We start from the raw sequence: 14,534 nt of genomic DNA, 5'->3' as shown, positions 1-14,534 counted from the left end.
TGCAACAGATTGAGAACAAGAGACTGATCAGGACTCCAATATATTTAAAAGTTGACGGTTTTCAGGAGGCTTGAGGTGGCGGCGAGCCAGGTGGATGGGCAAAGGGAGGTGTGCAAGTCTGAGGAAGGTGGGGAGTGACCAGTTGCCTGGGGCCGAGCTGAAGTCTGGATCCAACACAGGAGGCTGTCGCACATGAAGATTCAATAGCAGCCATCAGGCCACCTGGGAAGGCAGCCAGGTTCATGCCTTCATGTTCTTGCCAATGCTCCGAGAAGCATGGGTCGTTTTGTAGACCCTGTGCAAGATTGGCATTGAGGTGAGTGGCTCTGTGGGAGGCAGGCATGGGGTGGATGAGGCGTGTCACTCCTTCAGGCAGTGGGGCCAGGGCCCAGGGACACTGAGCACGGAGCAAAATGAGAGAGGCAACAGCGTGGAGTTGGCGGGGGTGGGGCAGGGAGCCTGAGTAAGAGCAGGGAGTGGGAGGACAGAGCTTGGGGAAGGGGTAGGGACAGGAAGTAGGGAACAAGGAAAGAGAGCAGGGACTAGGAAGAGGAGATAGGGCACAGCAAAGGGGAGCAGGGAGCAGAGGGGGCAGGGGTGAGTTGGAGTCTGGGGACCGCTTGGGCCCGGTGCTGTCCTTTCCTGTTCCAATTCAGGAAGCCTTATCTGTGCTCCTTCCAAGAATATACCCCTGCATCTCGTGAAGTGGAGCGCCCCATCCTTCAAAGAGCCTGCAAGGGAGCCTTCAGGGCCATTAAAATGCAAACAGCTATCTTTTGGCTGGGACATGCTGTAATCTCTAAGTGGCTGGTTGAGGACAGAATATGCTGTGGTGGGCTGAAATCAGGAGCACAGTGTCCTGCGCTGGGGGAGGGGAGGAGGTGTGGTGGGACTCAGATGAGAGGAGGCCCCGGGGCTGCAGACACTGTGCCAGGGATGCTGCACACGGAGGCCTGAGGCTGAGCAGCTCACACAGGGTGGGGACAGCTTGGATGCCTGCTGTGAGGAATTGCCAAAGGGGAGCCTCCCCGGGTGCATGTCAGCACACTTGCACTTGGTGAGTGTATGGACACCTAAGGGCGTTGCTCCTTACTCTCAGGTACTGCTAATGAACCAGATATCCGGGACCCTACTAGGAACCTCGAGGAGAGTCTTGGAGGGGCGAAAGGAAGAGGGACACGGGCTGAGGAGCATTGGTGAGGCGATGGGCTGGGGTCTTGGTATGACTTCAGTAGCTTTTGGGTCTCAGTGCTCTGCCAGAGCAGAGTTGGGTACAGTGTGGATATCCCTGCCCATATGAATGAGGCTCTTCCATTATGCTCTTTCAAGAGCTCATACCTCTGGCCTTCTCTGGAGCAGGACTGTGGGAGTTGGGGGATTTATCTGGACCTCTACCAGCTTCTTAGACTTTCAACCAGTCTTCTCAAAATGCTCGTTTCACTGCCCCCCCCAACTGACGGCCAGAGAGAACTTTGTACCCTAATCCATTCCTTTCTCAGAGGGCTCTACAGAGTAACTGTGGATGATCCTCAGATTTCACCATTACTGGCATAGGAGGTGTCCAGAGCTGGATGGTGAGACATGTCAGTCACTATTAATAAAAACAAAGGGCTACTGTTATGCAAATCAACCTTTCCACCTGTCATTAGCTGGAAGAGAAGGATGATTCATCATATGGGGTAATCGCTAGGGAGCTGTTCTAGCTAGCAGGGGGATTTTCCAACTGTAAATATCTAAGGATGCAGAAATGTGTCAGTGGAGTTCAATCAGTAGAGAATGCATGGATATATGGTTTCTATGAATGGAAAGATTTCTGAACAGGCTTTAAGTGAGGTATACGGATATCAAGGGTACGTATTTCTGATTGGCAAGATTTGACAAGGGGGCTCGTCAGTGTCATTCCTAATGGACAGTGGGTGCGTGCCCATATACCATCTTTTTTTAAGATTTATTTTTTAAAAAGGGTTATTTATTTATTTGAAAGTCAGAGTTACAGAGAGAAAAGGAGAGGCAGAGAGAGAGAGAGAGAGAGGTCTTCCATCTGCTGGTTCACTCCCCAATTGGCTGCAACAGCCAGAGCTGCACCTATCCGAAGCCAGGAGCCAGGATCTTCCTCCAGGTCTCCCACGTGGGTGCAGGGGCCCGAGGACTTGGGCCATCTTCCACTGCTTTCTCAGGTCATAGAAGAGAGCTGGATCGGAAGTGGAGCAGCCAGGACTCGAACCAGCACCCATATGGGATGCCAGCACTGCAGGCAGTGGCTTTACCTGCTATGCCACAGCGCCAGCCCCCCATGTGCCATCTTGATGTACGAATGGGAGGTTTTCAACAAGAATTCTATCATGGAAAACTTTATGATTAGAGAGATTTGTCAACTGGGGGTATATCAATGGATGGGGAGTTATGAAGAGAGATTTTGTTGCTGGGCTCCATCAGCAGGCAATAGATTGCTGCTGTGTGTTTGTGAATGGAGAAATTTGTCGCTGGGAGTGATGCATGGGGAGATAGTGCTGGAATATTTATGAATAAGATGTTTCTTAGCGAGGCAGTTCTGAAAAAGAGGATTTGTCACAGTGGGGAGAGAGGACCTATCAAAGGAAGGACTTGCCAAGGGCTTGGGATGTGGCATGTGTAGTCGTGGCAACAGTACAGATTTCCAAAGACAAGGATTAGTCCCCAGTGAGGACTTCATGGTGGGGAATATTATCATGGGGTGGGGGTTCCCTCAGAAGCCTTTGTCAGTGGAGAGATTGACATACTCTAAAGCAGTGTACACACTTCACACTACCAAGAAAAATATCACAAGTGAGCTTATTAAGTATTTGTAACAGCCCTGTAGAGCAGCTCAGCCCTGGCAGAGATGATCATGTTCATCTTAAACTAACGTTTCTAAGGGCTGCCTAGGAAGCTCACGCTCCATATTGGAATGCCTGGTTCCAGTCTTGGCTCCTCTTTTTCCAATCCAGCTTCCTGCTAATGCATACCCTCTGAAGGCAATGTAAGATGGCCCAAGAACCTGGGTTCCTGGTCCTTGCAGGAGACCAGAATGGAGTTCCTGGCTCCTGACTTTGGCCTGGCCCAGCCCCAGCTCTTGCGGCCATTTGGGGAATGAACGAGTGGATGGAAGATCTCTCTTTCTCTCTCTTTCTCTTTCTGTGTCTCTCAAATAATGTGAAAATAGATGATTTTTTCAATTAAAATACATTTTGTAGAAAAATGAGGTTTCCAGGCTGCATCAAATTATTGCTCATAAGATACAATATTTATAATATTGTTTTATGCTTAATATAAAATATTATTTGAAATATTGTAGATAACTATGAGTGGTAAGAGTATCACTACTAAAGTTATAAATTACAATTATTTTGCCATAACTACTACTTGGAAGTTTCCATGTACAACCTTATTTAATGTGTACATTGTCCTTATGCATTAGGCATATTTTAAAAATATATATTATTTATTCATTTATTTGAGAGACACAGAGAGCTCCCATCTACTGGTTCACTGAGCAATATTTCTAACAGGTACTGAATTCCTAGACAGGCAGTGTGGTGTGCCGGCTAAGAGCATGAGCTCTGGAGCCAGGCCATCTGCATTCAAATCCTGGCCCTGCCATGTCCTAGCTGTGTATCCTGGGGAAGTCATAGTACCTTTCTGCAGCTCGGTTCCTGCACGGGAATAAAAAGCACACTCACTTATGGGGCCGTTGCTTGGCCTGGTCATGAAAACACCAGTTGAGTTGCCTGCATCCCATATCTGACTGCCTGAGTTCGAGTCTCAGTACTGGCTCATGATTCCAGCTTCCTGCTAATGCAGACCCTGGGAAGCAGTGGTGATGGCTCAAGTGGTTGGGTTTCTGCCACCTGGGTGGCATACCTGGATTGAGTCCTGGCTCCAGATTGCTCAGGAAGTTATTGTTATGAGAGTCTCATGTGTTCTCACCTGAGAAATGCCCATGGGCCAGCCAGCCTAGAAATCCTCCAACCTCAGCAGCCTTCTGAAGGATTCTGCAGGGGGGCTGTGATGCCCACTTTTTTAAAAAGATTTATTTATTTATTTATTTGAAAGTCAGAGTTACACAGAGAGAGAAGAAGAGGCAGAGAGAGAAAGAGAGAGCGGTCTTCCATCCAATGGCCCATTCCCTAATTGGCCGCAATGGCTGGAGCTGTGCCGATCCGAAGCCAGGAGCCAGGAGCTTCCTCCGGGTCTCCCATGTGGGTTCAGGGGCGCAAGGACTTGGGCCATCTTCCACTGCTTTCCCAGGCCATAGCAGAGACCTTGATCGGAAGTGGAGCAGCCAGGACTAGAACCAGCGCCCATATGGGATGCTGGCACTTCAGGCCAGGGTGTTAACCCACTGAGCCACAGCGCTGACCCCCAGATGCCCACTTTTTAGGAAGAAAGACTGAAGCTCAACTGAGAGAAGGGCCAGTCCCCAGGCTACTCACTGAGCTGCACACCTCATGCAGCTGTGACCCCCACATGCTTGCTCTCAGCTGTCACTGACTCTCTCCCAGAGGTTCACACACAGATCCACTGAACGCTGGGGTTAGGGGATGCTCAGTTTACTCCCTCTAATGGATTTTCTAGAAGAATGATAAGCAGACACAGTGATCCCAGGGCTAGAGAACCTGCCAGGAGCTCATGCCAAGGCCCTAGGGGAAGTAGCCTTGTGCACGCCGTGGTGGATTCTATGTACCCTGACAAACTGGTCGGCCCCATCCGTGCTGCACTGGCTGCTGTTGGTTCAGGGACCTCCCGAAGGGTGCACATGCTGGCCAGGGAATGGTCTGCATGCTGAATTCCCTGCCACCTCCCAGTTCAGCTTCCTCCCAGGGCTCAGATGAGCTGAGGGCTCAGCAAATGGGCCCTGAAGGCAGGAAAGAGCTTAAGAGTGCAGGGAGTGGGTACTGGGGTTGGGGGAACTGTCAGGAGCTTCCAGAGGCTCACAAGCAGCTGAGGGCCTAGTGACAGAGTCACCAGAGCCAAAGCAGGGCCTGGCCCTTCCCCTACACTTGCACAAATCAGCAAAGACCGCCATTTGCTCTTTTTGGTGGACAGGGTCCAGACCATCCTAGATATGAGCAAGGTGCCAGTGGCAACATAGAACCTGCTGCCACAGTGGGCCTGGCCTGTTCAAGCAGTCACTGCTGCATGCTCCTCTCCCATCTGGATCTGGGACATATCTTGGGCCCTGGGAGAATCTCTCAGGCGTGCAAAGGGCTTTGAGACAGGACCATAGAGGCTCTAGAGCCCATGCTGGGTGACCTAGAATGCTCCAGAGGACACCTGGATTCATACTGGTAGTAGTCTGATGGGGAAGAATTGTGGTCCTTTTCTTCAGCAAAGATTGGGACCTTTTATAAGCAGATTTGGGTCAACAGCACACTTGAGTGTTCCACTGAATGTCTGCATTCATCTGAAACTCTGATCCCCACCTGTGTCTGGACTTTGGAGTATCCCAAGCAGGTGTCAGGGGCTGGAAAGGGGCCAGAGGGCCCCAGGCCCAACTTTAAGCATAGGGAGGCCCAGGAGTGCTGGGAGGATCTCTCTCAGGTCTTGTGAAGGAAGACAAGCCAGAAAGCTGAGGGTTTGGTGCAGAGATCTCAGTTTGGGTGCGGCACCAGCTGGGTAAGGGGAACCTGCTGCTTAGGCCTCATGATGAACCCTAGCGGAATTTCAGTGCTGTCCACGTTCCCTTTAAGACTGGTCAGAGGAGTGAGGGGAGCAGGGAGAGGGGAGAGGGGACAAGCGGAGAGCTTGGGGGTTTTGAGATCACACCTTCTCTCCATCTCACCTGTCCTGTGTCCCCACACAAGCCCTCCTAAGGAGTCATCCACAGGCCAGAGCCAGGGCTCGAATCCCTGGCTGGGTGACTTTGGGGATTTAGGGATCCTCTGAAGGTTTCCCCTTTGGCTCGAGTCATTTCCAGTACAAAACTCAAGGGTGAGGACAGGAACGCTCATAGTTGGGCAGATCCCCAGTGCTAATACCAAGCCTGAGAGTTAAAAGCACCACATCACATTTTAGGTGAAAGATTAAAAAAAAAAAAAACAAACCAGCACCTAGTATCCATCACTGCCCTCGGCACAGATCCCAGAGTGCTCCCACCAGGTCATCAGCAACACGGGAACAGTGTCTGCAGGGTGGTAGTTCTTTATTTCATTGTGTGGGACAAAGAAAGATGGGGGTAGGAGGGAGGCAAACATGGTGTAGGCTTCGGCTTCCAACAGGAGCAGCCTTCAGTCTTTCCGGGGCCGCAGGGACTGCCAGGCGCACAGCCCAGGCTCCTGTGGCAGGCAGGCGAGATGGCGGCTCTGGAAGCCCTTGTCAGAGCCTAGGAGGAGCTGGTCTGTCCACAAGCAATGAGTGTCACTCTCCAGATGGCAGGGGATGGATGCACAGGCAAACACCTACAGGAGAGGTGGGAGGACACAGCTGGGAGGGCTGCCCTCCTCCACCTACCTCCCCTACCAAGACGCTTTCCCTCCTCAACTTGCAACACGAAGCGGTTAGGGGGACTTGGTGTCGCCCCACCTGGGTTCAGACCCAAGAACAGCCCCTCTCTCGCTGGGAAATAGTAAACCAGAGAAAGGACCCGCATCCTGGAATGGTGGTTGGGGAATGGTCGCTGGAGGTCAGTCTGGCAGGTCTCCTGGGGGATTGTGCTACGGGACATCTGGAAGTCGTGGGGTCGTGGGGTAATGGAGTGTGGGGAAGTAGAGTGTAGCAGTAGCTAGTGGGCCTCTGAGGCAGTCCCTGGGGTCAGATGGCATCAGGGCCATCAGGGAACAATCTGGGGGCTGCCAGAAGTTCATGTAATGCTCGCTGACGTCTGCAACAGTCAGAGCTACACTGAAACAATCAGACTTGCTGAGCAAGAGTCAGTGGGTTTGGGCACCAGCACTTTAGTCTCCTGGAGAACATTCTAGGGAAGGAAAAACTGAAAAATAAAGAAAAGCAAAAGAAAAAACTAGGCCAAGGGGGTCAGAAACAGTGGGACTACAGGATAGGCACAAGGGGGAGTTAGAGGGACAGGTCTGAGGGACACGCAGTCCCAGTGTCAGACACAGCACCAGAATTGCTAAGGGAGCAATCATAGGGCTCGGGGACTAGCCAGAGAGATCCGGGACAGCCCTTGTGTGTGGGGAGCACGCCCTGGAACAAGCAGCAGCCAGAGGGATTAAGAAGCAAGCCCAGAGCTTGAGGAAAGAGCCCCAGGAGTGGAGGGCAGAACCCAGGCACTCACTGTGCACATGTCACAGCCGGCAGCGTAGGTCTTGGTGAAGCCGGAACGTTGAGAGAAGCTCAGACTGTTCCAGGGAACCACGAAACTGCAAGTCGTGATGTGCAAGAGCCCGTTCCGCAGTTGTCCTAGGTGAAGGAGAAATCAACAGGCAGGATGGTTTTCTTTCTTTCTTTTTTTTTTTTTTTTTTTTTTGATTGATTGTCTGGGCGGGAGAGGGGGATGGGTGGGGAGAGTGCCTGATTGGAGTTCTTAGCCTACAGATCCCCCATTGGGCAAAGTCCCTGCCTTCTGATAGGCTGGGATCGGCAGGTCTCATTTCAACCGGGAGGAGTCCCTTCTGAGCCTCGCCCCGGTGTCTGAGGGACGGGCAGGCGTGGCCCAGGGTGAGGGGAGGGGGCCTCACCAGCGATGAGAAACTCCTCGCTGCGGTTCTGGGATTTGTGGGAGTACCCGCAGACACTTTCCATGGCGGGGGTGTAGACAAACCGGATATCCGTGGCATGCCCCAAGGCGTCAAATCCTTTGAACATCTGTTGACAGATGAGGGGAAGAGTTGTTTACCGACATCATCCTCCCACTCCACCTTCTTCCCTGAAGTCATACAAGTATAGCATCCTGAGATCACCACTGACCTCCTGCCTAACCTGTGGCCAGAGCCTTCTATTTTTTTTAACTTACTTACTTGAGAGGGACACGGAGAGAGAGGGAGGGAGGGAGGAGGGGAGGGAGAGAGAGAGAGAGAGAGGGAGACCTCCCATCCATTGATTAACTCCTCCAATGTCTTGCAGCAGCTGGGGCTGGGCACGGGCCAGGGCCAGGAACCGGAAACTCCATCCAGGTCTCGCACAGGGGTGGCAGGGGCCCAAGTACTTGAGTCATCACTGCTTCCTGCCAGGATCCGCATTGGCAGGAAGCTGGAGTCAGGAGTTGGAGCTGGGAATTGAACCCAGGCACTCTGATGTCTTAACTTACAGACGTCTTAACTGCTAGGCTAAATGTCTGCTCCCAGAGGCCTCTATTTTGACCAGGAAGAAAGTGTTAGGGATGCTGGAGAAGGGGCAGGGGAGTACCTTGGTTGTCTTGATTTCATAACGCTGGTACAAGGTAGTATGATTGACTTCTGGAGCCCCCACAAACTTGGCCCTGATGACTGCAGGAGAGGAGGGGAAAGATGAGTCAGAGGGACTGCAAAAGCCAATAAAAATAAAGTCATCATCCTACTAATCCCAGGCAAGCGCATACATAAATAGGGATTACTGTATTCCAGACGGCACACTAAGCGATTGACACATTTGTGAATTGATTCATCTATATATCGAGTGACTCCTCTTTCCCAGGCACTGCTTGAACCTTTTTCATTTGTTCATTTGCCCATTGACTCAACAAATATTTCAGAGCATCTACTGTGTGCCAAGCACTGTTGTGGGTGTTAAGGACCCAACAGGAAACAAAACACAGACTTCCCTTTCCTTGTGGAGTTCACATTCTAGCCAGGAGGAGACTGACTAAAGACAAAGATGAGCACTGGGAAATGTTGGATGCTACTCGATATAGTGCGGAATTACAAAGCTTGGTGAGGGAGTCACCATGATTCTTTGCTTGGTCAAGCTTCAGTCAAGCTCCTAAACCTTCTCCTAGGCCCATCTGTGCACTTGCTTGCAAAAACCCAGTTTTAGCAAAGAACCCTGCTAGGTCCGTTTATCGCAAGAATCCCCCACCCTCATCTGCTCAGCCTCATTATCTGATGGGGTTCTTCATTCCCCAGCCCCCACCCCCAGGTGATGTCTCATCACCCTGGCCCACCTTCTGCAAATATCCTTTAGCCACAGTCCCCACTCCCCTTACCCCACATGTTTTCTCTTTCCACTGACCCCTGCCCTGTTCCTGGCTACAGATTCCCACTTGCCCATGTGGTATTTGGAGTTGAGCCCAGGCTCTCTTCCTCCCTGCAAAATCCCATTGGCATGGGTCCTCTTCCTGCACCTGTAGGGATGGTCCTGAATAAAGCATGCCTTACGGAGCTTCAACAAGCATCCTTGAATAAGTCTGTCTTTAACAGGGTGTGTAGAGTACTAGAGGGGCAGGAGTTAAAGTTTTAAGCACGATGGTCAGGGAAGGCCAGGGTGACACTTGACACAGCTGCCCATGTGTACACGGAGACAAGGTTACCAAGCAGAGGGTGCAGCCCGCACAAAGGCCCTGAGGAGGGCTTGAGCCTAGGGTATCCCTGAGGGTGTGGAGTCAGGGCAGAGGCAGGTGGAACTGCTCTAGAGGCAGGTGCCATCGAGAGGGAAAGCAAAGCAAGGGATTGCGGGCACAGTGGGTCCTGACTCACCAAGGTCGGAGTTGCAGAAGGCCGTCTGCGGGTGAGGTGGGACACAGGTGCAGGCTCTGCTGGGGGCTACCAGCCACAGCAGCAGCAGCATGCTGGAGGCCAGGGCTGCCAAGGGGGCCATGGTGGATTCTGCATGAGAGTACGGGTGTCAGGCAGCCTTCCCGCCCATGCTGCCCCAGGCTGGTCTGCAAGGGGATGAGGGGGCTGTGTGGGGGCTTGAGGAGTTGGGAATCTTGGGATTTGTAGGAGAAGGGGTGGGATTGCAGAGGTGTTCAGGGGTTTAGAGAGTTGGGAGAGTTGAGGGGTTTGTGGAGTTGGAGTGGCTTAGGGCACTGAGTCAGGTGGGGGATTGTAGGGTCTTGCATTTTGTGAATAAGGAGGGGTCTCAGAAAATCTGGAGGGAAAGGGAGTTGGGGTGGGGGCCAGAGAAGTCTGGGAGTTTCAGAACTGTACATATTAAGTGATGAAGAGGGTGGGGATTTCGGGAGGTTGAGAAATTTGGAAGAAGTTGGGGGTTTAGGGAGTTGTGTGAGTTTGGGAGCTCAAGGTGTTGGGGGGATTGGGTGTCTAAGGCGATGGGGCTACTTTAGGGATTTGAGGACAGACGAAGTGTTGAGGTTTAGGGGGTTGAGGATTAAGGAGTTCAGAGACTGGGCTAGGGGAGTTTAGGGAGCTGTGAAGGGGGGGCTGGGCTGCAGATTGAGGGGGTTAATGAGGGGCTTGGAGGCATTGGAAGGTTGGGAGGCGTTTTGGTATTAGGGGGTCATGGGTTTGGGGGCAATGGGGATGGATGCCAGGGATTCGAGGGGGGTTGCTGTGTCAGGGCCGGCAGCACTTCCAGCCCCCTCCCCGCTTGCCCTTGACCAGTCCAGGGTCCTGGTACCCGCAGGCCAGGCTGAGCAGCAGCAGAGGAATCTGGCACGGACCGGACAGGCCTGCTCGCCAGCGCACAAACTCCAGACCAGCCCCAGCCCTGCCGGCAGCCCAGGCCTCCACCCCAGCCTCACCCGCTTACCTCTAGCGTCTGTCCGGGCACTGGAGCAGCGGCGGTGATGGCGGCAGCACGGCCTGAGCAGTAGAGGATAAATGTCCACGCGAGGGGCGGGGTTGGCGCAGAAACCACAGGCCTCCAGGCTTCCTGGATGCATTACTCATCCGCCCACCGTCAGCGCAGAAGTCTAGGGGCGGGCCGAGGGCTGCCCAAAGGAGAGACACCCTCCTTCCCCTCCCCTCCCCCAGCTCCACGTCGGGCACATTCCTTCCAAGAGAGCTCGGCGGCGGCAGGATCCCCCCCCCCCCATTGAGTCCTCGAAAGTCTCCCACGGCTCTGCAACCGCCCACATCCGCCAAAATCCCCAAGGCTGAAGCCTGAATTTAGTCCATGCCTTCGATCTTCATTGTGCATCTGCTGTGTACCAGCACATGAAAATCCCAGCCTGGTAGAGGGGGGGAAGCAGAAACAGTGTGGACGGATTAGGCCGATGAATGGGGAAAAAGTCAAGGTGAAGACAGGCTGAGGCATAGGAGACATTACATGATTTAACACAAGATTGCAGTTGATAAATGGCCCAACTGAGGCTTGAACCCAGGTAGCCTGGAGCCACAACCTGGGTCTGAACCCTTCTCAAAGAATCACAGGCAAATGGCCAGCATTTATACAGCACCAACTGTGTACCAGGAACTCAGCACAATTGATTTCATTTAAAGCTCACAATTAGCCTCTGAGGTGGACACCAGGACTTGTCCCATTTTACAGATGAGAAAATAGGAGGCCAAGAAGGAGTGGAAAACTTTCCCAGGATCACAAGGCATGGCCAGGGTTTGAACCTTGGCTAATTGGTGCCAGGTGGGGCCCCGTGTTGGCAGGCAGGGAATGGTACCGGTGGATTAGTGAGCATTGGCAGGGGGGTTGGATGGTGGTGAAAGAAGCTAGTGAGTCAGTAGAAAACCCATCCAAACCCATCCCCACCCCATCCTGCCCTACCCCTTCCCCACCAGCCGGCCCACGCTCCTGTTAGCGGGGGGGGGGGGGGGGGCGGGGGGAGATGAGGCAATCACTGCCCACCAGTTTCCTGATGATGCTGGCATCTTCCGTGGGGTCCTGAAGAGGGTTCCGAGGGCTGATTAACCTCCTTGGTTAATTCAGGGAGGACAGAGCAATAAAAATCCTGACGATAGGGATAACGGCAGCCTCTTATTGAGCACTACTGTGTACTGAGTGCATTGGTTTTTTGTGTAAATTATCTCATTCCCTCTCCATTACTCCCTTGCTACTTAAACTTGATTAACTCAGAGAGGTTCGCTCAATAACAAGAGCACGGTAAAATTACAAAAGGAGTGGTGCTTCCTGCACATCAAACATGGGTGTAAAGTCACTCTGCTCGTGCCCTGTCCCTGATGAGCTCCTGGCTCATCAGTGTGCGTGATCAAAGGCCACAATATGGACAATGACAGTACCTAGCAGTCTTTGAGGGTGCAGGCTGACTGCTTGCTAAGCACTTCCCACCAAGTAACTAATCCATCCCTCTCCTTGCAGCATCCCTATGAGTTAGACACAAGCTCATTTTCTCATCATGCACGTGAAGAAACTGAGCCACACAAGGGTCATGTGACTTGCCCAGGAATGCAAGTTCAAAGGGTTCCCTTGGAGGGACCAAAAAAGGGAAGAAGGGAAGTAAACCAAAAGTATGTGGAAGCCGGGTTGTGAAAGTGGGGGAGTGAGAGTGAATGAAACAGGGGGCTGAGTAACTCGCCCGCAGGACAGGGAGGGAAGTGAAGGCAGGGAAAGTCCTCTCTTGGCCCCTGTGCCCCATGCTGACCCCAGCTCTGACGCCAGTGCTTTGAAACCTGAGCCAGCATTATTTTTAATAAGATTTATTTATTTGAAAGTCAGATTTACACAGTGAGAGAGGGACAGGCAGAGAGAGAGAGAGAAAGGTCTTCCATCCGCTGGTTCACTGCCTAGATGGCCACAATGGCTGGATCTGTGCCTGCTTTCCCAGGCCACAGCAGAGAGCTGGATCGGAAGTGGAGCAGGACTCGAACCGGCGCCCATATGGGATGCTGGCATTGCAGGCAGCGGCTTTACCCGCTACACCACAGCGCTGGCCCCCTGAGTCAGCAGTCTTGCCAGGGAAGGGTTGTGTGGATCCAGGTTCTTGTGCAGGTTTGGAATCAGGGGCAGGGGGCGGTGGGGAGAGGGGCTTCACGGAGGAGTGTCGGGTGTGTGACCGTGTGCGACCCGATGGGTATGAGGTCCAGCCGAAGTGTGCAGAGCAGACACCTGAGGATCCTCCCAACATACCACGTGCTGGGGCCTGACTGTGCCCTTTGTACAGATCGGGAAACTGAGGCCCAGAGAGGCAATCAGTAATTGGCCTGGAATGCACAGGGCTTTGCAAAGAAGAGAAGCTGAGATGCTGATCTAGAGTCCTATAGGCCATCCCAGGGTCCAGAGCTCCCAACAGGCACCCGTGTGCAGACACACACAGCACATACAGTGTTGTGTTCAGGCTCAGGTTCAGAAGAACCCAGGACACTTTCTGAAAAGAGAGCCCTAGAGACCTCAGATGGTAGGGGATGGGCATGTGTGCGCAGCTCTCTGGCATCTTGCTGCCTCTGGGCGCTGCCTGGACCCATGGGTGCTATGCTTTGGGGATGTGGCTGAGCACCCTGTACCACTTCACATGTTTTGTGTGCTGCTTCTGGGAGGTGTGTATCGAAGTCTGTGAAGTGGGTCTGGGTTCATGCACAGTTGTGAGTGTGCTGTTCACTCTGTGTGGTGTGGTGCCCAACTGGGACGTCACACGCATGCCTTGGCATCATGTCCCTGGCACACTGCCTGGAGGATCTCTGTCAGTCTCCCTGTCCGGACACTGGGCCTCTCAGCTCCCGCGAATGACGCCAGTCATTTAGGAAATGAGGAAGGCGGCGGGGGAGGAACAGAGGGAGGCGAGACCTGAAGGTCCATCGGTCACCCTGAGTGTGTGGGCTTCCTGTGCCTGTCGGGAACTGGGAGCCGCCACCGCCCCAGCAGCCCCTCCGGGAATGCCATCCCTCTGTCTGCGTGAGGGAGGGCCCTGCGCTTGCATACGTGCTGGCGGGGAGGGGCCTATGGTCATCCAGCTCAGTTCTCTCTACCGCCCCCCACCCGCCCCGGGTGCAGAGAGAATTCAAAGTATCCTTTCCCCCTGAAGCTGTGGGTGTCCACAAGTGCTGTATATTCCAGAGAGTTGCGGGTATCTCCCGTGGTGTGTATGTCTTTCCGTGCCGCACGAGGTGTGCGTCTAACCATGCTCCCAGGAGTGTGCTATGGGTCTCAGTGGTTGTGTGAAAGTGGAGAGGTGCACGTCCCTCTGTTAAGTCGTGTAGATCCTTTCAGTTGCTGGGCATGTGCCTAGGAGTTGCACGTGCACCTGTGAATATTGAGCAGGTGCCCGGTTTTGTTGAGTGTGCCCGCTTGAGTTGTGTGTGCCTCTGTTTCATATGGGTAATCCTTTGTGTGCTGTGTGTCTGGCCGGTGTGTGGGTTTGGGCAAGGGGAGGGAGCCTGTGTGTGTGTGTGTGTGTGTGTGTGTAGGGGGTGCCCCCAAGGGCTGACTATGTAAGGGTGTCAGGAGCATGTAGCCCAGGAGTGCTGGCCACTGTGCCATGCTCTTGAGACCTGGAAGGCTAAGCAACAGTGTGGACTGGGGTGCAATCCCCAGAGCCCAGGGCACTTTCAGCTGGCATTGCTGGTCAGCCCCAACGTGCCTGGGCATCTCTCGGTTCTGTTGTGTAGGTCTGAGTTCTGAGGGTTTGTGTGTGTATCCAAAGGATGTGGGGTAGGGGGAGAGGCTTTCTACAAGTTTAGGCTGAGAGGCCAGTTGCTATATGCTCAACACACACACACACACACACACACAAACCTACCTCCCTATCATCTATTCACTGTATAAACAAACTTAAT

The 14,534-nt window shown here is 53.1% G+C and overlaps 2 protein-coding genes across 3 annotated transcripts in view; one reads left to right on the top strand and one right to left on the bottom strand.

Moving 5' to 3' along the window:
• The window catches only part of SYN1 (synapsin I), a 58,904-nt gene that overhangs the window by 38,421 nt on the left and 5,949 nt on the right, over positions 1 to 14,534 (top strand). The gene's annotated exons all lie outside the window — the stretch shown is intronic.
• TIMP1 (TIMP metallopeptidase inhibitor 1) lies at positions 6,145 to 10,638 on the bottom strand. Its single transcript, NM_001082232.2, has 6 exons — positions 10,603 to 10,638; positions 9,588 to 9,716; positions 8,323 to 8,402; positions 7,656 to 7,782; positions 7,253 to 7,377; positions 6,145 to 6,416 (listed from the first exon to the last, which is right to left on the bottom strand). Exons 2-6 carry the CDS (start codon positions 9,706 to 9,708, stop codon positions 6,246 to 6,248), a joined length of 624 nt encoding a protein of 207 aa, NP_001075701.2. The 5' UTR covers positions 9,709 to 9,716; positions 10,603 to 10,638; the 3' UTR covers positions 6,145 to 6,245.

This window comes from Oryctolagus cuniculus, chromosome X (assembly GCF_051225735.1).
Source record: "Oryctolagus cuniculus isolate XC-2025 breed Fujian yellow rabbit chromosome X, ASM5122573v1, whole genome shotgun sequence".
In the NCBI taxonomy this organism is placed as follows: Eukaryota; Metazoa; Chordata; class Mammalia; order Lagomorpha; family Leporidae; genus Oryctolagus; species Oryctolagus cuniculus.
The sequence above is the reverse complement of the archived record's forward strand: the minus strand, read 5'-3'. Positions and strand labels throughout refer to the sequence as shown.